The 27,736-nt window shown below is 43.2% G+C and overlaps 1 protein-coding gene across 1 annotated transcript in view; it reads left to right on the plus strand.

Moving 5' to 3' along the window:
- CPNE4 (copine 4) overlaps positions 1-27,736 on the plus strand; it is a 1,493,383-nt gene that overhangs the window by 1,120,776 nt on the left and 344,871 nt on the right. Inside the window, exon 8 of the mRNA XM_078663874.1 lies at positions 5,366-5,464. Coding sequence (XP_078520000.1) covers positions 5,366-5,464 — 99 coding nt within the window. The remainder of the gene's footprint in view (positions 1-5,365; positions 5,465-27,736) is intronic.

A 27,736-nucleotide genomic window follows, 5' to 3' on the forward strand; every position in this document is an offset into this window, starting at 1 on the left:
GAATGTGAATTTGTGTCAGATTAGTATTGGGTATCTAGTAAAGAATGAGGGGACAACCTCATATTGAGGATAGTGGGATGCTGAATAAAAAGCAGCACGTACCTGATCCAGAAGCACCATGCCAGCTAGTCTTATACAAAACTAGGTTATTGCATAAAAATAAGGAAAACATAAATACATTGAATAAAGAGGAAAGAGCTGCTTAAGTGCTCAGATAAAGTTCAAATGTGGATCAGAAGGCTGTTCTATTCCCACATCCCATCGTCTAAGAGACCTGTTGGATTCAGATGCTAAAATGTATGCACGTGTATTGTGAAAAGAGCTAGAGATTTGGTGACCCTAAACATACTATTCCCACTGCCTCTAACAAGATTTTGATCAGCATGTGTCAATGTTGGCAATATTATGATTTATAACGTGCTTCATGTCAACAAGTCACATTCATTTGCATGGTTTCTTTATTATAAAACAATGGGGTAGACAGGCTTTCAATGAGGTAGACAGACCATGTTTTAAAGAAAGCTGTGCAACTGGGGGATTCAGGTACCCTTAGTGGAGAAGTGTGGCTCACTGGTTAGAGGAGGCAGACCTGGAAGCAGAGGTCAGCCCGGGGCCAGGGTTCAATTCCCGGCTCGGCGGGGTCTTGAGTCCTAAAATGTCCATGGACTCGACAATTCTCGCTCTGGTGCCTACTCGATTCACGGGTTCACACTCTGCGACTCTGGGCAATAGCTTGCTTAATCTCCACAACGGCCCCTCGCGGCGGGATGCCTGGCTTTCACCTTGCGGATACCCTGCCGGGGTTATCTCACAGGGGAATACCAGGACGGGTTCCCTAAGCAAGCGCTTAGAAACCGCTTGGTGATTTGCGCTATATAAATTCCTGTACATTTACATTTACATTTACCCTTAGGTAAGAAGTATGTTAGGTTTGAACATGCATCGTTCATGAAATATTTAATCAGAGGCCTTGAAAAAGGTGAACTCTTTGCACCTCTGCGGGGCTTTCTATATGCAGCGGACAAGGGTAGTGAGCTCTTATAGTTGATGTCCGTTCATGCCATACCTGCCCATTTCAGATAGGCATTTTGCAATGTGCAAACAACAGAGGTATAGTTGATCGTAGAACCATGGGACACTAAAAAAGATCACTAACTGAACCAATCAGTTCAATCAGAAGAATGGCTTGAAGGTATAGATATAAACATTTATTAGTTCTAGCTTATTATTAATTATTTTAAATTAATTAACAATCTAATTTTACATACATTTTTTCATCAAATAAATTAATTAAAATGTGTTATTTTCTCTATACTTTATTGTAGGGAGGTTTCTACCCTGGTGACGTAGATCCTCGCCTGCGTGTGAAAAGTTACAACTACTAATATTACACTGATACATTTATTCTTACATTTTTCCACTCTCTGGTTTCATGGGGTAGAGACATGTAAGTCTATACTTAGGTGTAAAACTACACTCACAAATGATGAATAGCACAGAAGTATAGGTCTACTCGTAAGAGTAAATTGACATGTGCTTGAGTAAATGTATGCATGTAAATTTACTTTAGCACAAGTTAGCGCATTCGCTAAAGACGTCATAGCTCAGATATACTGACCAGTGGTTGCTGTTCTGTTTTCTAAGCACTGAAGACTCAAGCGCATTCACTGACTCCTGGAATTACTGAGATAAATCATGCACATGATTCACAGTAGTGAGAGAGATGTCATTGAAAACAAGTGCAAAGTTCCATTATGCTGTTGGATAAGGCAATGATGTATCAATGGTGTATCTGCATATAGTAATTCAGGACAGTGGGCACTGTTCAAGTGCAGTCTTCAGAGAAGTCATTAGCTTATTTTCAAACATTATTAGATATCACACAATAGTAATGGGCCCATAGAAAATCCATGGCACCCACCTTAATTTGGAGGGAGATGAATGAATGATGTAATTTCTAGAGTGCAGCTACAAAAAAAGAGCGTCCGGGCGCTAGACATGCACAGACAGGTTCGCACGCCTACAGGCTGAGAGAAAAGAGGTTGGTTTTAAGGGCTTTCTTAAATGCCGTATTTTGAGATGGCCCCAATGATAGTGGTAGCTGATTCCATAGTTTACTGGCTAGTAACATAAATGAGCACCAGCCCGTCTTACCTGATGGAATCTAGATACCCCAACAAGGACCACCGCAGAGTCATGAAGAGTTCTCAAAGGATTGTAAAGAACCATCCTAGCTATCAAATATGAAGTAACAGGCATGATGGATAGAAATAAGCACCTTAAACAGAATTATTTTCTTAATAGGCAGCCAAAGTAAATTCCTGAGATGATTTGAGAATGTTGTCCACTTCTTGGTTATACCCAGGATTAGGTGGGCTGCTGCATTTTGCATTACCTGGAGGTTCCTGATCCTGTTCTGTACACCTCTATAGGTAGAATATCGAGATATTTCCTCATTGACCGGAGTAGGCCAAAATAGATTGTCGTGACCGACAAAATCTGGGAGTGCAGAGACAGCTTGTCATCTATCATAACTCTTGAGTTCTTGGCAGCAGGACTAGGCAGCAGCGGAGGGGGGTGATACACTGGCCAATTGGTATTTATCCAATCATTTCTGACTTTCCCAAACAACAGGATCTTGGTTTTACCTGCATTGCATTGCAGGTGACTCAAGTGTCCAATGCAAAACCTCCTTCAAACATGTAACAAAGGTCAAACCATATCTGTGGCAGAGTGCTCAATAGTGAGTAGCAGCTGATTGTCATCAGCATATGAAATAGTCACCGATCCATGCAATTCAATAGATCTACTTAAAGGGGCCATATAGATGTTGGGGCTGAGAGAAGAGCCCTGCTGGACGGAGAAGGAGCAGCAAGCCATTTCTCCTCAAATGGACCATTCATGTACTGTATACCCCATATTTAACGGTTGTAGTCATCAGTGGGTAAGGTAAGGGGGTAATCTAGAGATTGACCAAATGGGTGAACTAACATAAATTGGGGTTTTCAACTACCCGCCACTCTTGGAGTTTCTCCATCTTGTTTACGGGTGTGGAAACTAGCCTCAGCAGATTCTAGCAGTGGAAACACTTAATATTGCAGTCTGTGTGCCCCAGAGCCTTGATATCATATTTATGGATGCCCTGTCCAGTTCAGGACTAGGTGATCTGGGTACCTTTGCCTTGCCAGGAGCTCCATGTCAATTGAACTCAATCGACAACATACACAAATCTTTGCTGAGAGGTTCCTAAACTGCAACCAACGCAATAGTGGTTACATTGAAGAAAGTGAGATGTATGCCAGGCAGGTGGGGATTTCATAAGATTTATTTTATTTATTTTTATTTTCAGAGTTTTATATAGCGCTGGCTAGACCCGGAGGTATCAGAGCGCTTTACATAAGGATCAACGAGTTACAAAATTGACTCAATTACAGGAGCATAGGAAAAAGAAACAGTTCCATAGGAGAAAAAAACAGTGTTGCAACAAAAAACATCAGTTACAATAACATAGAATAAAATATATACATGTCCAAAGGGGTAACGGGAGGTGGGGGGAGGGTGGGGTGGGGGAATAAGGGGAGAAAAGAAGATCGTGCCAGTTAGAACCGGCAAGGAGGGAAATACTACGAGGGAACCAGAAGGCAATGCGAAAAGTCAAAATGTGGGTTCAGTAGTCATAACATCCGGAAGCAACGATGACTGAAAAAGAAAGGAGGGAAGAGGAAGACCAAGGGGGGGGGGGGTAAAGTCAGAGTAAAAGGTATTGTCAGGCGACAAAGGGCGTAGTCCAGCAGCATGTGAAACAGATGAAACATCCAAGATAGAGGACCCGGGTCACAGGGGGTTTATGCCCCTCTCCCCGCCCCCACGGGAGCAGAGAAGTTTGTTGACCTGGCAGACTGACAAGCTTCCCAATGAACTCTAAATGTCCATGTAACTGTTGAGGACAGTAACCGTCTGCTTCTGTCCATGTTTATTTCATTATTTCTCAATGGGAATACTCCATCTATGTAGCTCAAATCCTGAGCATGATCAATAAATACAACCTTTAGATGCAAGTTTCTAACTGTAGTAGACCTAACTCTTTAAAGTAAAGTAAAGTAAAGTCCACATTTGTAAAGCGCACAATCACCCGTAAGGGTCTCTAGGCGCTGGGGGCCGTCGGGAAGATTAAGCGAGCTATTGCCCAGAGTCACATGGTGCTGGGCTAACCTGCCGCCGGAGCCGGGGATCGAACCGTGGTCCCCAGATTCCAGCGTCAGTCGCCCTGGCCACGGCACCACACCTCTTCCACTTTAACCATTTTTTTATCAGAAATCAGTCGAAGGGACCCATAAAAGCATCATTTGTGGTGGCCAAAACCTATTTCTCATTCACAGGCTCAGCAGTGGTGAATGTTTACCCTTGCAAAGAGAATTTAGAAATGCAATCCTCCAATATGATGCATTGTTCATATCTGCACTTTTAATAGTAGTGGCTGGTTTATGTGCAGTAATTAAAAATTGCAAAATTTTTCAATTTAACGAGAAAATTCATAAAGTGTGAAGTTTGTGTGTAATATCACACAATACGAAATTTCCCACCTTGGAAAATCACTAACCGTTTACACAAAGAAACTAAAGGTGTTTCTACCATGGAAAACAGAAGGAGCAGCAGATATTGGTGGGTGGTTTATGCTATGGGTGGCTCAAGGGTGAGAAATGTGTTACCCATTAACAAACAAAAAAAGAAAAAATGCATATGCACACTTGGTTACATTTTGAACATCTGCACATGCAATCTTGTACATAACAATTTTGTTTACGGACATTTGCGTGTATTTGTGTACTTCTGGTAGCAAGGATCTGTGACAGACATTGTGGTGCCTTCCTGTGGTTCCTGGGATTTACTTGTCACTCCCATGAAACTCTTACAGCCTTGTATGGCCATTGGTTTATCATGGTATCTTTATATGTGCATTAAAATTCAATCATTGGAACTGGGCTTCAAACATATTTATACTGAATACAAGAATACAAAATAAACACTAGAAATAACCATATCTTAGTGGATAATTCATTGTTTCTATTCAGTGGCTATACCCTAAAAAAGATGGACAACTAGTTATTCTTTTAAATTGAGCTATAAATTGCTCAATTTATTTTTCGAAAACAGAGTGACATTTGGTTTCTTCAGCTAGCAGCAGGCCACCAAGCTGTCCCTTCGAGCACTTTGTTAATATTTAACACCAGGCTGAGTAATTCAACTTGACACATGTTTGCACTTTCAGCCCTTCCTTTCCAGAGGCACTTTGCGTTGCATGAATGATGGCGGTACCCGCGCTTCCCTCCCATGCTGATCCTGTGCTTCTCTCCATCTCTTGCAGTGCATAGTGTGGGACTGGGACTCCAACGGCAAACACGACTTCATTGGGGAGTTCAGCTCAACGTTCAAGGAAATGCGCGGAGCCATGGACGGGCGACAGGTAATGCGAAACCTTCAGATCTTGTCCCTGGCGAGGGAGCTCCCATCTCTGTCAACAGGGTGGGCATGTCAGAGAATTTGTTTCCGCAATTCAAGGTTGTGACTAATTTAACAAGCATGAATCCTACACTGTCCAATGCTTGTCACAGTACAAGACATAATGCGTAATGTATGCACAATATCACAAGCTCAAAAAGCACTTGTTAAGGAAACCTTGAACTCTGTTTATATGAATTTTAGATACAATTATCTGTAAATAAGTCTTATGTCTGTAGATTTTAGCTGTGGAATAACCACATCAATCTCAGGTAGCAGGCTACATTTTGAAAAGCTTTTAAATGTACTTTCTTTCTTTCTTTTTTCTTTCTTTCTTTCTTTCTTTCTTTTCGTTCCAACTAATTGCACCACATTTGTTTATGCGTTGGTAAAGCTAATATCGGCAGGAATGGGTGGCCATCTTTGTATTGTCCATCCACCAGCAAGGATCTTAGACTCAGAGGAAGGGGTGAAAGAGCATCAATGTTCGGCCAGGGATGGGGGTGTGGGGTTGGGGGGCAGCGGAGGGGGGGAGGGGGAGTAGTAAGAATGTGGAGAGAGAAAGGGCCTAGGAACAGGGACAGAGAAATAGGACTTGAAGAAACACGAAAGAGTAGATAAGCGGGAGGCAAAATACCAGGGGGAAAAGGAAGGCCCATGTAATGCAACCAAGTGTCAAAAGACAAATGCTAAAGAAATATGCAAAAGTAAAAAAGTTCTCTGAAGTCAGCAGTGGAAGGATACCATAGTAAACAGAAACATTCCAGCAGTGGGGCAAATGCAAAGATAGGGAGGAAAGCCATTGAATCAGGAGTATGAAGTTGACATGAGAGAGAAATGAATCCAATCGTTAGCAAGGAGCAGACCCAAAACCCACTCAAAGCAATTGTTAAATTCTTGGTGACAATGCTGTCTGCAACAGACAACTAAGGTTATGAAGAGACCACAAAAAGGGCCCAGTTCACTAACTTTAGTATGGACCAATTCTGTTAGCAAGGGCAAATTGCAATTTGCTATAACGTTACCTTCACAAATGAGGGTTATTGATTATGATAGTCTGCCACTATGGTGGAATGTTTACACATTTTCAAATTCATACCAGACCATTGCCATTATTAAGCACTATACGTAATAGGTGGCACCAATGCCCAATTCAGATCACAGCATATCTAAAGCCGCCATACTAGAACTTTTCCCACCCCCCTGCCAAGTGGTCTACAATTACCTTTCGCCCATTCATCAAAATGGTGAGTGCCAATTCCAAGATCCTTTACCCATTTGAGAAATATTAGGTGCCAGTCTCTAATTCTTTTGATACCTTCATCTTCTTGAGTTTGGTCTCTTTGAGATTTTGATCCACAGTGGTTTAAGAATAATTATTTGGTAAAACCAGAGATTCTGGATGCTCCCAAAATTTATAAAGTATATTGGACTTGTGTTTCCAAACCAAGGATGAGAACCTATGTCTGTGATCCCCATTCAAATCGGGGTCACATTAGTAAATTAGCCAACGTCATGCAACCTTCTAAAGATAGAGAACTCTTAATCACTAATTGTGTGGTTAGCACGTTTGTGATGTTGCATACCGCTCACTACATTATCTAGTACTGATACTTTAATTATGAGACTGTGTATATTTAGCGCATGCTTAAATAATGTTAAAAGTTTGCAAAAACTGTTGGATGGGTGACTATGCCCAGGTTCTCAAGAACTGGAAACACATTACTATTAATTCCAATCCCTTTATCGTGACATGCCTCCGGCTTAACTAAAGTACATTGGGAAAGTGAAATAATGTTGTTGACAGGCTTTGAGATACATTTAGTCTTCAAACAGAAATCCATGTTGTGCACAAGAAAAGAATACTGGTGGAGGTATTTTAAAGCAATATCTTCTGACATGTGCCATTTCCTAGACAATGTGAAACTGCGTCTAAGAAAAATCTAAATTTCACAAACATTTAGATGCAATTTTCAATGGGGTTTCGAACTTCATTCAGAGGTGTCCTGTCTTTTTTCAGTGAGAGGGATAGTCCTGAGAATGTCATAGTAAGAAAGCAAGGCCTTTTTGGAGAGGCTTGTTTCTTTTTTTTAACCACATGCGCGCTAGCGGTTTTCCCGCTGCGCGCTGCGATTTGAAAAAAGCCGCGTTACATGACGAGTTCAGCTCGTCACCAGGGTGCGAGCGGCACAACTCATGACGAGCTGAGCTCGTCATGAGTGTCGAAGCAGTTACATTTTTTTTATTTATTGCAAGAAAGAGAGCAAAGAACAATGAAAAATCATGTCTTGTTATACATATATCATTTCATAAGTATCTGGACATAAATTAACCATTAAATACAAGCAGAGGGTTACAATACAGATATTCACCAATATCTAAATCATAGCAGTGATAGCAATGTGCAGGACTCTCTAAGCAATTACATGTATATCAGATGAACGTTCCCCATATTTTTTCCCTCCCTTTCAATGCCTTAGGGCCCCTACACTTAGCCAATGAGAGCTCCATAGTATGTATTTCGTGGATAAGATTCCACCATTCCATAACACTAGGAGGTTCCTTCTAGATCCATGTCCGCGCTATAACCAACCTGGCGCAGGCAAATACAATGGATATCAAGTCTTTATAGTTACTATTAGTATCTTGTATATCCAACAATATCAAATGTGCAGAGAGAGTTGGTAGTGTTATTTGCCTGCTATTAAGAGCCGCTATTATTCCTTACCAAAATTATGTAAGTTCAGGACAATGATAAAGCATATGTTCTATCCCAGCAGCTTCCATGTTGCATTTTGGACATTTAGTACGCTCACTAGAAGCATTTCCAGAAGTCCAACTAGCAATTCTTTGAGGTGTGTAGCAGATTTCAGTGACCGTCCTGTAAAATTGTAGCCTTAAATTTGAAGATTGGACCACTCGATTTATTTGTCTGAGCGACCCTGCAATCTGGTTGGAGTTGATATTGGTTCCTAGTCTGTTGGTCCATTTGTCCGCCATTTTCACGCAGTCTCCTGCCCGGCCACTATTTAAACAAGCATAATTTTTGCTAATAAGTGATTTAGTATACCTAGCATAAATACATTTTAAAGTATCCGAATGTTCTACTCTCTCAATTTTCATTTTATTAACCAAAAAGTCTTGAATCTGTATATATTTAAAGTACATAGCCTCACTGATTTTGTACAGTATTTTTAACGTATAGAAGCTCAAGAGGCCATCCGACCCATATAGATCGCCTAAAGTATTTATGCCATGTCCTATCCATTGCATGCCAGCGCCATCAGAAAATATGCTTGGCATCCCTGGGTTCCCCCAAATTTGTAGCTCAGCATTAAAAAATGCAATCTTATCAATGGTCATGATTTGTTCCCAAAATCTTTAAATATCTCTCGCGGTCTTAAACTTGACCCTCTTGTAATAATTGGGGTCATGTACACGAAACAGAAACTGGTTGCTATCCGATCCTAGCATGAATTGGTGAAAGCATAGGGAATTCTCTTTTGACAGAAGACTACGTATGCGTTGGACAAAAGTTGCAAAAAAATACATTTTAAAATCCGGGAAATGTAATCCTCCCTATTCTATTGAGAGTTTCAGTGTCGCAAGTGATCTACGGGATTTTTTATAGCCCCAAATGTAGCTACTACATATGGCCTCTATTTTCTTAATGTATAAATTGTTCAGTTGCAAAGGAATAGACCTGAATAGATACAATAGCTTTGGTACAATCTTCATTTTTATTAAATTTATTCGTCCTACCAGACTAAGTGGTATTTTATGCCAAATTTTTAGAGTGGCTGCTATCTCCTTAAATAAAGGGTCGTAGTTCAGTGCTATACTTTTGTCTATATCTACAGTAAGCTTGACTCTTAAATAAGTAGCGTTTGGACAAAGCCCCAATATCAGTTGCATAGGTTTATAATTATCAATTACTTGAATTTTACTCACATTTAACTTGTACCCCGATATGTACCCAAATTTGCTTGCTTCCTCAATTATCTCAGGGATAGCCAGTACTAAATCGGTGGTAAAGACAGCTATATCATCAGCAAAAGCTGTGATTTTCAAACTCTTGCCTCCATGCTCTACTGGGATTATGTTATCTTGAGCCATTAATGCATTAAAAAATGGCTCCAAAGCTAAAGCAAAACGCAGGGGTGATAGAGGACAGCCCTGCCTTGTCCCCCTTTTGATAGAAAAGTTAGCCGAGTTGGCTCCTGCATAGCTAACTATTGCCGTTGGTGATTCGTACAAAGATCGGACCCATCCGAGATATTGCCCCTGTAAACCAAATGCACTCAATGTTGCCCACAGATACTCCCACCCCACTCGGTCGAATGCTTTCTCCGCATCTAACATAACCATTCCGAGTGGGGTGAGAGTAGTTGCGGCAACATCGAAGGCAGTCACAGCAGTATTAACATGGGTAGTGGTGTCTCTCCCCACCACAAACCCATGTTGCTGGCAGTTAACCAAGTCGGGCATAATAGGAACTAGGCGATTTGCCAAAACTTTGGCAAATACTTTCGCATCCGTATTAATTAATGAGATGGGCCTATATGACCCCCGTTCCTCTGGCGGTTTGTTCTTTTTCAAAAGGAACACTATTTTTGCATTACGCCATGATATTGGAGCACTTCCTGTTTGCCCAATAGAGTCTATCACCAACTGAAAAAGCAGGAGTAGTTCCTTTTCACAGATCTTATAGATCTCTATAGGCAAACAATCTTCTCCCGCGGCCTTACCAGAAGGCAGTGCTTGTATAGCTGTCTCAATTTCATTAGTTGTAATCTTAGAACCAAGTTGTTTAATTGCTTCCACATCTAATCTTCCGGGTAAATGTTTCTCTAGATATTGTCTAATTTCATCGGAAGTGGATGAGTTTTCTGGAGTGTATAGGTTGCAATAATATTTAGCAAATTGATCTAAAATCTGCTCAGATTTTCTATATTCTTTAGAATCTGACCCTTTTATTACTTTTATAATAGTTTTAGCTTTTTTATCGGCTTCCTTGTAGGCCAAAACTTTGCCAATTCTATCGCCCCCTTCATATTGTGCCAACTTGTATTTATGTATTTTTGCACTGTACTTTTCCCTGAGGGTTTTTTTTAGTGCCGCCCGCAATGATACTAATCCTAATCCTAGCTCTTCAATATTAGTTTTACTCTGTATTATAGCATCAGACAATTGTTGTTCAGCTAATAAAATATTAGCTGTAGTCAGCTTTTCTGCACCACGTTTTTCCGCGTTGTCCCTTAAGATATATTGTTGTACATAGCCTCTAATACTGCATTTACAAGCATCCCATACACAATTAACAGTTGTTGAGTTTATATTCAGTGTTATGAATTCTTTTATATGAGCTTTGATACCAAGAATAAATTCCGAATCCATAAATAAATATCTAGGAAATGTGAACTGTCGGGGGCCTTGTTTTCTATCCAAGGTTTTAAATTCAAACAGTATCGGATTGTGGTCAGATGTGACTTTAATAGTGCATTTACAAGCATCCCATACACATTTAACAGTTGTTGAGTTTATATTCAGTGTTATGAATTCTTTTATATGAGCTTTGATACCAAGAATAAATTCCGAATCCATAAATAAATATCTAGGAAATGTGAACTGTCGGGGGCCTTGTTTTCTATCCAAGGTTTTAAATTCAAACAGTATCGGATTGTGGTCAGATGTGACTTTAGGGCAAAGTTCTATATTACAGTTCTCTAAGATATTATCTGTTGTCCATACCATATCAATTCTAGAACAGGCTTTATGTGGCGCCGAGTAGTATGTAAAGCCAGCTATAGTAGGATGTTTGGTACGCCAAACGTCTTTCAAATTATGAATCCTGCCCAGTTCTATTATGGCTGCCCTGACTTTACCCATCCTGGTTCTATTACCTTTACTTGTAGAGTCCATCTTATAATTCATAACACAGTTAAAGTCCCCCATTATCAACAATTCACCTTCCCACTCAAGTAACTCCATATTCAATTGTTCATACAATTTAGGTTCATCTATATTGGGGCCATAAACAACACAAAATACATAACTTTTTTGAACAAATTGCACCTGTACTGTTGCCCACCTCCCCTTTGCATCGGCTGTAGTTTTAATAATATTCATTCTTAAATATTTCTGTTTCAGAATAGCTACCCCTCGAATTGATGCCCCTAACGTTGAGCAAACAACAAGGTCGTAGCCCATTTGTGATAGAAGCTTGCGATCTTGAAACCCAATATGAATTTCAGAAATAAATGCCATTTGTGGTTTATACATATTCATTTCTTCTTGCACCAATCTCCTCTTACATTTACTATTGAGTCCAGCAACATTTCACACCAAACATCTAAGAAAAGACATATCCTATGATTATATTTTTCAGACTCCTCTGCATATTATATTGTTCGAAATAATAAAAAAAATAGAAAGATCCTTGATATCTGCTTCTAGCCATATTCTTTTCTTGCAACAAAAATTGTTTCCCCTTTTAACCCCGTCCCACCCCAAACCCCAAAACTAACCCGCCCACCCCACCCACCCCTCCCAAAAATGACCAGAGGGAGAGCACCCCTCTATACCCTGCTGCAGATGTAGTGGCAGCATCGCAAAGTAGCATAAGCATAAAGAGAGGCTACAAACGGCTGCCTCTGAGATAAATATGATTTTCAAAACCTTTCTTTAAGGATGAGAGGAACCTAAATATACTCTAGAAAGAAATACATATCAAAGACTTGTTAAATTATAGCCACTTCCCCTCCCCACTCAACTTTCCCCTGCTATATGATCTATAATCGTCATATCATATCAAAGCATATTAATATCAAAATTAAAAATAACCTAGAATTTACGAACAATCCTTAAGACAAACAAAGAATGGAAGAAGAGAGGGGTATAAGAGGGACAAAGTGCATTGCCAAGATCTATTTCTAGGAGGCAATGAGATAGCCTTATAACCTAGTCGACCATCAATATATATCCCATATTCTATATCTAAGTCTCTTATTTACTTATTAACTTCAGCTACTTAGTTTAGTTGGTAGCTGTTCAGCCTCCCTCTCTTCAGTAAAAAAATGAGCCTACCCATTTTTAATAACCTTGAGCCTGGCTGGCTCTTGCAAATCTACAGTGCATCCAAGTGCTTTAAATGGATCTATCATCTTTCGTAATTGCCATCGCCTGTCCATCGTTTCTTTACTCAAATCTGATCGAACGAAGAAAGTAATGTTATTGACTGTAACTGGGTTATTGAGCTTTGCCTTTAAAGATACAGCTTGACGTATCAAGAAATTCCCGAAATTAATCAATAATGGCCTTGGATATTTACTATCATTATTTTTTCGAAATAATGGCAATCTGTGAACTCTTTGTACTTGAGAGTCCCAGTCCCAGTCTGACAGATCGACGAAAGCTTTCTGAAACAATTTGACAACAAAAATCCTGGGATTCGCCCCCTCAGCCCCCTCAGGTATACCAAATAATCGAAGATTATGCCTTCTGGCTCGGTTCTCTAAGTCCTCAACTTTAGCTTCTAATTTAGCAATTCTACCATCATGCAAATGAGAAAGAGTTTCAGTTCTGGCGGCACCTTCTTCAGCCCCCACGACTCTCTGTTTCAATTCTTCCATTTCGTGTGTTACTCCCCCCAACTTATTGGAAACCGCTGACATAAAAGTCTGCAATTTAGAGTTATCTTCTCGTAGCTGTAAGAAGTGAAGCTGATTCTCCTGTCGCTGAGCCGTTAGTGTCCTCATAATCAAATCCATAGAGGACATGTTCAAATTACCCTCACCCTCTTTTTCTTCGTGGTACGAACATGCGTTATTTTCCTCTGCTTGTTCAGTAAGTGCATTCAATTCCTTAGCCAAAGTTGATGTAGACATGGGCGGGCCCTCAGCCGCACTATTAATACCATCACTGTTATTAATGTTCGTTCCCTCAGGGCTTTTACTTGGCTCTATAGTTGTGGTTACAGCAATAGGTCCTTGTATCACCAATACTTGAGTTGTTAAATCAGCCGCCTGTAATTGTGGACCATCTCCTGAGCAATTATTCAACAAACCCTTGGACATATTTTGGTGCTCTGTATTTATATTTGTACTTATACTCGTACCTATATTTGTATTCACAGTTGTAGCTTCAGTACTCGGTTCGCTAGACACAGTTGCGGGCACACCCAAAATTCTTATATTTGGCCCCTGCATTGGAGAAATTGGAATGCTAGAGCATAAAGATATACTTGTATGAGACCTGGCGTTTGAGTCAGCTTCAGGAGTTGTTCCAGAAAGTTTCAGAGACATATTTTTGACCCCCCCCCCCTTGGCATGCATCCACTTCCTTATGGGGCTCTCATCCCTATTTAATTTTCTTCCTCCTACATAATTTAGAGATAGATCTTTAGCCAAAGGGCTGCTAATGGTTTTCTTTAATTTCGTCTTAGCTTTCATTTTGCCCTTTTTTAAACCTGGTACTTTGGGATTTCTTGCCTTGTTGTCCGCAGTAACTTGATCCACTTCATCTGGAATATCTTCAAAATCATAATCTAAGTTTGGCTCGTCTTCCACCATGTCTAGGTCTATATTAATTGTCCCCTCATTAGCCAGTGTCTCAATTGTTTCGCCACCTACAGCCACATTATCCTCACTATTAAAGTCCCCTATAGAATCTGCTGATAGACACTCATTTGCCGTAACATCGCTAATTACATGTAAGCTTGCTAGCTGATCGGCCATTTTGATAGAGCAGTCTCCCATTAAGTCTCCCAAGGGCTCCAATCCTTTACTGCCTCTGTCTTTATCCACTAGATATTCTGTGTCTCTTTCTACCTCTACTTCATCCTCCGCACGTTCGAACGGTGTATCTTTTCTTTGATTTTCCACAGTATTTTCCACCACCACGCTGGAGGTAGCTATGATAGATAGCGGAGACTGGGTTCTTTCTTTGCTAAAATTGCTGGAGTTATCCTCTGGTGCCACAGATGTATCTGGCCTTTGCTTTTGCATGGTAGTCTGATCTATTTGCGAAGTCCCGGCATTCTCATAGCTTGTGTCACCCAAGGTCCTTGCTTCATCTGCTGTGTTTGTGATGGTTTTTATTGGCATACATTCATTAACTCCATTCGCAGTTTTAGTATCCTTAGTGGAGTTAGTAGCATTTGTTGCACTACCCTTTAAACCCGAAACAAACATTGGAGGTCTTATTAGTTGTTTTGAATTTGTTTTCAACCCAGAGCTTAAGCCAGAAGGATCCCCCACAGTTACCTTCTCAGCTGCCGGCCTGTTCCCAGCTGGAGAATCTGTCTTGGCAACCTTCCTCGTGGAGCGCGTGTTCTGTTTTGGTGCCATTTCTGCCCCTCCGTCCTGCCCGACCTTTTCAGCTCTATCTAGCTTCCATTCCTCTTTGCCTGTGAGAAGCGTTATAGTCGCCCACCTGATCCAGTGTCCCAGAGCCAGCCGGCTCCAAGCAATACTCCACACAGGCAGCGTCTGCCACTTCCAGCGGGGTCTCTGCAACTGCATCAGCTGCTTTCGCCCAGGTTGATGTAACCTGAGCTCGTTGTTCAACTATCAAAAAGGCGTGTCGAAATCCGTAAGGCTTAGCACTCTGCCAGACCCAAAATGCTAAAAATAAAACGCCAGGAGCTCAACGCGACGTTACTGATCAGCCCGCCTTCAGCTCCGTAGATCACACCGATAGCCCTGAGTGCCAGTCACTACCGGGGCTCAGTACTCGGCTGGTCTTCTACCTTCTGCCTTCAGCCCGTCGTAATCCGTTGTGGTCCGCGCCGCCGCTATCACCTTTACTATCGTAAGTTCAGCTTTTCAGTTTTTCAGTTTTCAAAGTTTTTATTTTTTTTACGATGCCTGCTGATTTTCTACGAGGTCTCAGCAGCTGTGAACACAATTCGCCACAATTCGCCGCCCAGGCCGATGTACCCGAGTCATCAAGAACTCAGTGAGCCGTTACTCTTCAGCCTGCCTACGGCTCCATAACCCGGACCGATAGCCCAGAACGCAAGTCACCATTGATCTTCCGTCTCTGCCTTCAGTCCGTAATCCGTCGCAGTCTGCGGCACTGTAATCCACCGCCGCTCTTACTGTTTGTAAAGCCGATTAAACTCCAAAGTTCAAAGTTCTTTCAAGCGCACCAACGGCTTCCTCTCTACACAGCAACCTCAGAGGAGACGCGAGCCTCTCATGCCTGCTACCTTCGCTGGCGGCAACAACCCGCCATCTTGGCTCCTCCCCCAAGCCCGGCAAAAAACGGAGAGGCTTGTTTCATTCTTGTTTACAAGACAGATATAATTGGTTGGTTTTTAAAATCAGGGTGAAATTTGTTCCAGGGCTGTGGATCCAATACTTGATTAGATCTGCCTCATATGATGTGCGGTGTGACCAGATTTGCTTTGCTGAGCCCCTGGACATGTTTTCTCTTTGGTCTGGAAAAAGATTCTGTAAGCGTTTTGGGATATGACCTTCCTGTTTTTTAAAATAGTGCATTCAGTGACGTTTGACAAGTTTCTCCTGAACATGAGTAGCCACTGCAGAGCCTTAGTTGGCAGAAAAATGTGAGCTAATTTCTTTAGTTTATGACACAGTCTGGCTGCCTGTTTTTCAATCTCTGTTACTTCTTTGGAGGTCCACCATAGATAATGTTGCAGTAACCCAGTCTTGACGCCATATTGGCCCGGTCAATTCGATACGATGTGGTAGATGGAGCAGCAAATGGATCTTTCGCAACAACGTAAAATCAGATCGAGGGGCTCCCGGGACCCAGTTCAATAGCCGGCCCCAGGGAATGGTCTCCCCGGGGCCTCTTAAGGCGTTAAACTGTGGCCTCAAGGGATGGGGTCCCTGGGGGTTCACTTGGGTTTGTGGAGGCTGTCAGCCCCTATCCCATAAAAGTACACACTTCGACCACGGGAATGGAGTCTCCGGGACATCTTAAGGCTCAGAGACTGGCTGAATGCCTCCTCCCCTTTTAGATTAATTTGGCCCTAGGTGATGGGGTCACTGGGGCCCATCTCCTGCTTAGGTAGAGACTTGAATGGCCCCCTTCTCCAAATATTATAAATATTTAAACACCAATATCAGTTTTCCTTTTTTTTAAAAGTGTTGCAATCCTGTGGAAGCCACGTAAGTATCAAGGGAGTCCCGCAGGATTGCGTATTAATTTATTTTTATTTTTTATTTTTGTCTCATAGTGGATAGGGGGCAGGGTATACCTACCCTGCCCCCATAAATTATTATCATGACAGGGGTGGGGTACCTTCCCCTCCCTTGACCGTTGATACCATCCGGTATGGGTGCTGACAGACGAGTAGGCAGGGGACATGGGTCTCCCACACTGCCCCCAATATTTGGTCATAGAGTGGGTGCCCCAGGTAAGCATGGGGTACCCACTCAATATGGGTGGTGGCTTGGGAGACGGCAGAAGCCGCAGAGGCTGCAGGAGCCTTGGGGCTCTGCCCGCTGCCTCCAACATATGCAGTGTTGTGTGTTCCCCATGAGGGAACCAAGAGACCAATTTAAAAAAAAGTATATAAATGAGTGGCTGAAGCCGCTCATTTATTATTCAGTGTCCATTAAACTAAGGTTAACCCTGCCAGAGTTTAAAGGCAAAAATGCATGTCATGTACCAGAATATGTGTATTCTGGTGAAGTATATCCCAAAAAAGATAGGAAATAGTTTGCTCGCACAATACATTCCGCCACCTTGTGTCAGATTTTTTTATGTGTGATAATTATCACCTTCAACAAGGGGCGCTCATAAATAAGCCCTCAGTTCAAAGAAGTATTTATTGGAAACAGCTAAGGTAAAATCTTAACTAGGAAATTCCCATATGTTTATGCTTTGTGTCGCATTCCCCGTTAACACCCCTTCAATGTTAATTTCTCCTTAATGGTAGTATTTGCCAGTAGCGACCGATGTCCAGGCTGAGTGGCGGGGCAGGAAGAGGAGAAGGGGACTAACGATGACAAGAAAAAACGAATACAAAAATACCTTGCTGCATCGCCACTCTACCTCTCTTCGCCAGAACAGGCTCCCAGAATCCCCTGGAGCCAATCCTGACGCTGCTCTCATGCTGCATGAGAGCAGATTCAGGATTGGCCTGAGTGCCCTCGATTTCCCTCCCAGGGAGACTGGGAGACTGTGTCTGCTGTCTCCAAATTGGCAATGCAGCTCGGGTTGTAGAGAGCTTCAGTGCGCATGTCAGTTTGGCTGTCCTGAGATGGCGGGCCAAACCCGCAGGCTCACTGATAACTGTGTCCAGCACTCCCCCTTCATGACTGCCCCCAGCAATGCCCCAGCCCACAAGACTTGCCCGGGAGAGAAAAATAAAACGATAGTTAACCTGGTTTATTAGCATTTTATTTCAACATTCTTGAAGCTGCTTGTTAGAGTCAATGCTTTCGAGCTGCCACTGGTTTTTGCTGGAAATGTGCTTGCTTTTTAACCCTTTGGCCGCTGCCGCGATAAAAAAATGGGCGGGGCTGCGTCGGCCGTTGAACGTGCGCAGCACCAGCCAGGTAGTGCTCCGAACGTTCAACGGCCAACGGCAGCACTTAACGGGTTAAATTCTTACGGCTGTTATAAAGATTAAAAAGGTTGTTTATAAACATAGTTTTCCCATCGAATATGTTATAGAATCACATTTATGTTATGTGTGCGCCTGTGTGTGATGGCGGGTGGAGGGTGGAGGGGGAAAGTGTACGTATTTAAAGATAAAATGTAACTGTTTATATTTAGAAATAAGCTAACAAGGTTCTCTCGGTGGGAAGCAGGTCTCTGCCTGAGCAATAGAATCGGCGAGATGCTATTTATTCCACATTAATCAACAGCAAGATGGCAAATAAATTATTTACGGCAGTTTTGTGTTCCCATTTAAAAAATATATTGCTATAATATCGGGAACGGTTTGACTAAAGAGAGCCGAGCTCTCTCGTGTAATTCTGGTGCAAACATTTGTTTTCATCACTGGGAGGCAGACCCCGAAGCTGTTTTCTTCTATCTCTGGGTATTCTTCATAAAATGTAAGCGTATGCTTTTTTTAAAGACCTGAGTGGCATTGTACTATTGCAAAAAATGCATTTTCGCAGGATTTTTCTTGAAGTCAGTTAGATACGGAAATAGCACAACAATATCAACTGGAAACATAAAGAAATGTTTTTGCGAGAATTAAAAAAAGATGTAGGCTGTGAGTGTGTGGCACGCGTTTGATTTATGGTAGCAATATTTGAATACAAGAGAACATACCACAGGGGGATCTGTACTGGGACGATCTACCGCAGGGACCAGGTAATCAAATTGAAGCTGGGCCCTTCATAGGAGGGGAACTTGTCCTAAAGTCTAGAAATCTCTCTAGGCGAAATGAAAAACTCAGCAGACCAGCATCTGGCGCCATCTAATGGAATTAACCTTGACTCGCAATTAATAAAAACAACAGCTTTATTTTTTAAATGCCCTATTACTTACCGGTAATCTTCATTACTCCTGGTCTCATTGTCCTCGTCCCATTCATAAACAAGTGAGACAATCCTATCTCACCAACAGAAACAAAGAACAAAGGAATGCTGGCCCTATCCCACCCCCTCCCACCGGGAGTAAAAAAACATACCTTACCCAGCATTCCCTCTGAACTACCAAGCCACAGATGAAGACCAGCATGTCTGGGAGGGAGGGTAGTAATGAATGGGACGAGGACATGGGACCAGGAGTAATGAAGATAACTGGTAAGTATTGGGGCATTAACTCCAGGTCTCTCCTGTCCTTGTCACATTCATAAACAAGTGAGAGTACCCAACCAACAACCGGCTTTCATCAACAACAAACCACCAGGACACAAGGCAGACAGCAACAGCCAGTGATGTATTGGCACAGAAAAACAGGAGCATACAGCCTGCAGTACCACCAACACAAAATTAGCATCATACCCCAGCAAATTCTGGATCCGATGATGCTTCACAAACGTATTGGAGGATGCCCAAGTAGCAGCCCTACAGATCTCCGACAGGGAACCCCCCCTGAACCTCAGCTCAGGAGGTCTCCATTCCCCAGGTAGAACGCACCAGCACAACCCCCCCTGGAGGAGGGGAACCGGAAAGGAAGTAGGCCAACATGATGACCTGCTTTTGCCAGAAACCAATGGAAGAAGAAGAAGCCTTACCTCCACAAGAGAAAACAACAAAAGACACAAACAGAGAGTAGAATTTCCTAAAAGGACTTGTGCAATCCAGATAGAGTCGCAAAGCCCAGTAAACATCAAGCAAAGACCAAGGAAGGTCATTTGCTAGACACCGGATCAGCGTACAAAGCAGGCAACAGCAACTCCTGGGAACGATGGAACTGAGATGCCATCATGGGGACAAAGTAGAAATCCAAACAGAGGACCACCCTATCCTCTGAAAAAGACAAAACGGGCTCCTGAGCCATCAGAGGCTCCAACTTCCCAAGGCGCCTGGCCTCTGTAATGGCCACAAAAAATCCACTTTCAATGTCACAAACCTGATGTCCAACTCAGCCAAACGTTCAAAGGTAGATGCCACCAGAGCACATAACACTCGAGGAATGTCCCAAGAAGGAAATTACAGTTATACCCCAGGACGGGTCAACGAAAAACTCCACAGCAACCGAGAGACCAAGTCATCCACTTCCGACAAATTGCCCTAAGGGGAACAAAATGCCTTAATCGAGGCCTATTGAGCCTGCAAAGTGGCAACAGACAACAGCTTCTCATACCCTCCCAGAGAAATTGCAACACACCAGGTTGAGAGCAATCCAGAGGGGACAACTCCAGGGCACAACACCATCGCTGGAAATTCCCCCAATGCCGCCCATAGGATATGAGAGCAGAAGGCTTCTGAGACTGTTGCAGAGCCAAATCTAAATGCTTGAGGAATTAGATACCCCTCTGCCCAACAAAACACTGGAATCACTACCACATTCAGAGACTTAGACCTGGTCCCCCCTTGATGATTCAGGTAACCCACAGTCACCATGTTGTCGGAACGCACCACCACATTGCACCCCAACAACCGACTGCGGAAGCCCATGACAACCCAGGACACCCCCGTCAACTCCAGCCAATTCGAAGAACGCCTCCCTTCCAGAAGGGACCAACGACCCTGAAGCGAGCCAGACACCAACGTCGCTCCCACCCGAAAGCACTGACATCCATTGTCAGGACCGCCAGAGGAGAGGGCTGCAACAGAAGGCCCCCTGGAAAGATTGGCTGACACCGCCCACCAGCGCAGGGCAGGTAGAATGAAAGGAACATCCGGAACCAGAAGGGCCAAATTCTGAGACAAAGGATCCCAACGGGTCAACAGATGGACCCACAGAGGTCTGAGATGAAACTGCGCCCAAAGAACTGTGAACACAGCCACCTCCATGAGACCCAGAAGCCTCAACCTGAGACGGACCGGGAAGGAGAACCCCCTCAAGAACTCCAGAGCAAGGGAACCCAAAGTCTCAACCCGAGAGACAGGCAGGAACACCCATTTCAGAACGGTGCGGAAGCAAGCCCTGATGAAAGTCAAATCCAGAGATGGCTCCAGTTGACACTTGGGAAGGTTCAGTAGAAACCCATGAGCCCGCAATGCAGAACACACCAACTCCCAATCTATCAACAACTGATACCGAGATGGAGGGTGGATCATCCAATCGTTGAAGTATGATTGGATAAGGACACCCTGAAAATGGAAGGAGGCCACCACCTTGGTGAACCCATCAGGGAGTAAAACTCCCTCCCCATCCCCAGAATCGCACCCTTCGCCAAGAGGGACTCGACCCCTAGAGACAGCTCAGCCCTCTTGGTCCGACAGGACAGCCAAGGAGTCGGACGAATCTCTGAAAACTCAATGCGATACCCCAGTCGAACAATGTCCAGCACACACACATCGGAACAGGACTGTAACCAGGCCAGAAGAAAGAGCTGAAGCCGAACTCCGACCAACAATTCTGAATCAGCTGCCATATTGTCAGGAATGAGGTTTCGGTGGGGGAGACTTCACTTTCCTGTCTCGACCCCTGCCAGAAGAAAACCTCCCATGACCTCTAGAAAACTGCTTAGAGAGGGCGGATGAAATAATTAATTCGGCTTTGAATAAGCAGCCACAGCGAAGGACTGCTTAAAAGAAGAAGAGTGCTTTTTCTTCTTAAAATGTTTGTGTAATCTACCCTCCAACAATTCCCCAAACATCATAGTCCCCTGAAAAGGCAAGCGTAGGGCAGACGCCTTCTGAGCAGAGTCCGTCTTCCAATCCTTCAAAACCAGATTGCAGTGAGCCACCACATCAGCTCCCCTTCCCCCCCCCCCAGAAAGGGCTGAGGCCCATACCACATCTAAAAGAAACTCCACTTGCTGCTTGATATGTTCCAAATACCCAGACAGTCAGACGTACCATCCAGGTACTGATACAGAGTTTTCAGATCAGAAACAAGGGATTCCACAATGTAAGTTCCAAAAAATCTCAGCTCGCAGGGACGAATGGGGACCTGAGTAAACCTTTTTAAGGGAAGCATCCACCTTCTTATCCACAGGATCCCTAAGAAATGCATCCTCAGCCAATGAAATCCAAGCCACCAGACTTAGCAACAAAAGAATCAATGAAGGATTTAGTCTGGCAAGTCTTTCGACATGTCCTGAAGAGGATGCAGCTTGGCCATGAACCGGGATAATCATAATACAATCAGAGCCCTTCCACTCCCATTTCAACACCTCATGGATGTAGGGATGGACAGGCACATCCACTGCCACTGATCTCTGAAGCTGGTGCAGCAAAGAACCACCAGAGGTGTTGCAAGCATCCTCGCTAGGAAAACCCATGTTGGACTTGATATGCTTCAGCAATTCAGGCAACATGTCCTTATCAATGTATTCTCCCTTGAGCTCCTCACCCCACCATCCAATCCTCCTCAGAATCGGAAGAATGAGAGGGTTGAACTAGAAAAGAGTCTTGTGATGGCCCCCCCATCTCCTGCAATGTCTCCATAATCAGTCTCTTAATTCTGGCATCACCCCCCTCCCTGCGGTGTTTAGACCCTGCCGGAGAAGAGGAAGAAGAAGAAGAAGACAAAGTGAAGGAGCGCCCCACATGTTTGCGCTTCCTGGAATGTTTGCCCATTGCAAACACCACTTTTCAACAGGCTCCCAAATGCGAAACAGAACCAGGAACAGGGGCCCACCAGGAACCAGCTATTGCTCCTAAATCAATCGGTATTTCTAAGCAGAGTCCCAAACAGAAATAAACCAAGCCTGATCCTGCTTAACTTCTGAGAACAGGCAAAAACAGGTGCTTTCAGGCAGGAATCTCATCCAAGCACCGACCAGGCTTGACTCTGCTCAATTTCGACATCAGACGATACCAGGTGCCCTCGGGGTAGTATGGCTGCAAGCACCACGAGCCACCTTGCGGCCGCAATAAAGGGAACTGCCAAATCATCCCCGCAGCTGACCAGCAACGAAGCACCTGACTTCCTGGACTGCGCAGACGCCGGAAGTCAGGCCACACAACCCGGAAGGGATCTGCACACCTGGAGCAATACCTGCCCAGGTCACCGCCAGAAACAAACAGGCGAAAGGAGAAAATACTGTGCCTCCTGACGTGCCCAGCAACCCAGGAGGTACTGCCCGGACACCACCGCTGGACACCACCGTCAGCAATTCAGCATGTCTCCCTCCAAGCCCGGCAGGGAGGGAGACACAAACATCAGCAACGTCTCCACCGCCCGGGAATAGAAATGTGAGTCCAACAGAAGCCCACCAGCTCCTGATCGTCTCATTCTATCAGCAGACATAAAAAAAGAACAGAAGGAATGCCTGCTAAGGTACATTTTAGTACTCCTGGTTGGAATGGGTGGGGTAGAGCCAGCATTCCTTCATACTTTTTTCTGTTGGTGAGATAGGAGTATCTCTCTTGTTTATGAATGGGACGAGGACAGGAGGGACCTGGGGGTAATGGCTCCTCTTCCTTCGACCCCTTCTGACGGGCCTGACTGAGACACATTTCATAAGAAGCTTTATGAATAACCAATGAGGAAAAAAAATGAGGAAAAAAAATCCCCGAAAGGCAGAGTTTAAAAAAAGTGCAGGACAGCTGCCATTTTGAGCGTCAACATTTGGGGAAGAATGTCTGTACGAAAGCAAAACTAGCCTAAGTTTTTAAGTTTTTGTAATTAGGTGGAAGTGTTAATAAAGGACTTCACCGTTGCACTGTAAATGATTGTGCATGAACTGGTATTGATGTAGCTACTATCACCACTGTTAAAACCGTGTATCAATGCAGACGTAATTAGCAAGCACAGTCTGTTGCAGCCATCAAGTTACAGATTCAAATCCTTTCTAGGTATTTGATGTTAAAGAGAAGAGAATTTCTATATTGCAGCGGGTATCTCAAATATGAAATGCTGACCATAAAAGAGTATATAAGAAGAGAAGGATGTGAAATAACTCTCCATTTCAATTTTTTTACGAGCTTTGCTTCGGATGTATGACGTTATAACGCATACTATTACTCCGCATACCATTACAACGCGACTTTTACTCCGCATACTGTTACAACGCATAGCGCCTTGGGGCGCTGGATAGTGGTAAGTTTAATTTTCTATTCCAACACCAGTCCCCGTGGACACTAGGGAAGGTGTTGGATAGAAAATTAAACTTATTCCCTATCCTACAGCGCCCCCCAGCGCAATGCGTTGTAATGGTATGCGGAGTAAAAGTCACGTTGTAATGGTAGTGCGGAGTAAAAAATGCGTTGTAACAGGTGTATACCCTTTGCTTCCAACCAGAAATAAAGTTTGTGGTGTAAAATCTATAAACAGGGCCACTGGAATTATGTGATTGTGTGGCCGCTGCAATTTTTGCATGATTATGGAATAGGCACATTTGCCATGTAATCCAGCATCTGCTGCATAATCTTCAAACGGTTCAAAGATCCCCTTTGGTTTTGCTTTGTTCTCCCTAAATTGGCAGGGTATGCCCAGATGTGGGTCCCTTGCTCACTTTGCCACTGGATTCATGCTAACCGGGCTGATGACGGCTGATTAGCCAGAAACCGGCCCCAGGATGCTTGTTTGCGGTCCAGGGAAGGCATGGCTTGGCAGTTCGGGCTGGACTGTTCCCAAGAGGCACAGGGTCAGACTGATTTGCATACGGCAATGTCTGAACTGGGGTGGTGGAGTGAGCTAAAGAATGATGATGGATTAAACCCAGATCAGTTGACTGGGGGTGAGTGTTTGCAATGTTCAGCACTCCGTCCATCATCCCCTTTGGTTTTACTGAAAACGCAGCGCCACGTGTTGCAGCGCACTGAAAGGCCTTTTGCAAGGGTTGACTGGTCACCTTTCTGTTGCTTATTGCTGTATTTGGGTACTAAACCGGTACTAATGAAATGCACCTAATGCCCAGATAGTGTTAACAAATGTGAAAAGTGCTAAATAATGAAGTACTACTTTTTAGAAACGTGCAACATAATTTGCCTTTTTGCTGCATAATTTATTCAGCCCTGCTGCAAAATTTGGCCCTCTACTGCTGCATAATTTGAGTGGCCCTGCCTATAGGTGCCCAGAGCATCTACCCCTTGTAGTTTTCAATTTTCTCATTTTTTTTTTCAGTTGTGCCAGCAAAACCCTAAGTCAGAGGCATATGTGCTTCCGTTTCTGTGGCAGCATTTTCAAAAGGTTTTTTTTCTGCAATAAAAAAATAAAAACTGAGCAATGTGAAGGCAGCCTTGAGCATCTTGGCTTCCATATGTCCACATGGTGAAAGTCACTCCTGCCCTGGGGATTACCCTTCCTAGTCGGCCTAAGAAGGTGAAGTAACCTAAATGGAAATATTTACAAAATGTAACCATTTCTTTTCGTAGGTTACAAAATGAACGCCCATGAAGATGCCATTCCAAAGTAAATTTACATTTCAGTAATTTATAATGATATTTGGATTCACCTCGTTTCATTTTGATGATGTACAAAAATCCCAAAAATGATCTGTTGATCGCAGAATGCATTGATGCTCAAAACAACACTATGTCCATCGTCAAAACATCCAGCCACTTTGAAGAAGTGCACTTTTCAGTTCTACTTGTGCCTTGTTTCTTTAGACCATTTCAGGGAGATGCCGAATGGTGACTGTAGTGTGAAGCCTGCCCCTGCCAGAACCCCAAAGTTCCTTTACAGATGGGGCAACTGACCAAACACAAACGGAATCTTCTTTCCATCAGGAGCTGTGTTGCCCACGGTCTTTCTAAGAGCTAAGAATACCAGTAAAAGATGTGCTTTTCTCTACAAATACTTGCATGACACAATCTGACCTGACTTCTGCTTCGTATACAGTCCTGGGCCACGTCTGTCTAATTAGAAAATGTTTAGCATCGATTTGCAGCCTCAATGACCTTGCTTGGGAATGTGTTCAGTACCTTGAAATCTATTACATGCAAGTTTGTGATAACAAATAATCAATTTGATTGCATCCATCCACAATGTACTATTCTGCAAAGTACTTAATTTTAGCTGGTGTTTGCAGGTGCTCAGCACCGGTACGTAATTCTTAAAACCACAACTTATTTATGGCAGTGTACCTCACGGTGGCGTTATCAGTCTGTTTTGGAGCAGAATACATAGGTTTTACAATTCTATATCCATTTAAAGAGATAAGTCCAGTCCATCCCAGCCATTGGTTCAGTTTTGGCCCTGAATTGTCCAAACTGTCACATATGTAAGAGTATGATGCTAAGTCTGGAGTGTTTATACTAGCATTTTTCAGTGATAGCAAGTCCAGTTAGTAGTGCGAGCTGCAATATCCCTCCAGGTAATACCTTGGGCCCTGGCTCTTATTTCATTACAAATTAAGCACGGGTTCTGCAACTGTGCATTGGGTGGGATGGACAGGGTGAGGGGGACTCTTGAAGGAATGCGGCTGGGCTGAAGAAGCATATCCAAAACTCATCCTCAAGAGGCGTGCCTACGTAACCAAGGGTGGGAGATAATACATATGAACTAGAATCCTGTATTTAACACATTTATCATAGATTCTTACTGAGGAAAGACTAACTAAAGTCAGCAGGCAACCAGCTATTTATGCCACAGCGAATCTACCGCTATTATCCTTGATCATAGGGAATATAGCACTTGACATGCTCAGAAAGCAGCTCCTTGGCTGCTTGCTGATCCTGACCTTGGAGAGTCAAGTGCACAAAGAGGATAACTTGGTTATTCAAATGGAAAGAAATATTACCTTAGGCTCTGGCACACAGATGATAAACTACAGTATCCACTGGGTCTCTTGATCCTCATGTCACAAAGGGGTCTTCTGGTGATCTTACATGGTACCTCTGACATGCTGCTAATTTTACTTCCATCCGCTGTCGAAGATCACAAATAGAGGGTCCCCTAGGGTCCCTGGTAGAATGTTCTTTCTGCTTTACCAAGACCTGGCCCACTTGGAGCACTGCTTACAACAGATAACCCTAGCAAGGGTGGATTCATTTATCTCTCAGCATCTATTCAATGTTGCACTGAGGAACTCTCGACTTCTGTGTGAAAATCTTTCATAACATAGTACATTGTGGCAACCCAGTGAAATGTTGTCTCCTGTGTTTCATGACATGAGATATGATTTGACCAGGAGGTCGCTGTTTCTCACTTGTTGAAAGAATGTCCACACGTTTGCTTATTTCCTTGTTTTCTGCATTTAATTTCATAATGCTTTTCAGTGGGACCAATCTTTCACAAGGCCTACAGGCATGTTTCTAAACATCAATATATTATCTATTTGTAGATCTGCGTTCTAAAAATATACTTGTAAATGACAATCCAACGGAGAGGGATGTTGATTACATAAGGCAAGGCAAGTCAGTTGATTTGGGGTGCCACGTTGTGACAGCACAACATTATTGCAAAAGGCCAGAAATTGCATTTTATATGTATGAGGAGCACTCTGGCTGGGACATGTATTTTTTATTTTTTGGGGGAGTATAATTCCTGCCCGCTACACAGTATGTACCTTCACCTAGGTAGCTGATGTGCACATCAATCTGTACCTAAATCAATCCATCCCCTTTTCTTGCATTCCAGGAGACTGAGATTTGATGCATGCGCAGACATTCTTCTTAAAGTGGTATTTTTCTCTCTAACCAGAATTCCTTTTCTCTTCTCCACCATTTTTCTCTCTAACCTAATTCCTTTTCTCTTCTCCACTGAACCCATGACTCTTGAATCCTCTCAGGCCTTGTGT

This window comes from Lissotriton helveticus, chromosome 10 (genome assembly GCF_964261635.1).
Source record: "Lissotriton helveticus chromosome 10, aLisHel1.1, whole genome shotgun sequence".
Lineage (NCBI taxonomy): Eukaryota > Metazoa > Chordata > Amphibia > Caudata > Salamandridae > Lissotriton > Lissotriton helveticus.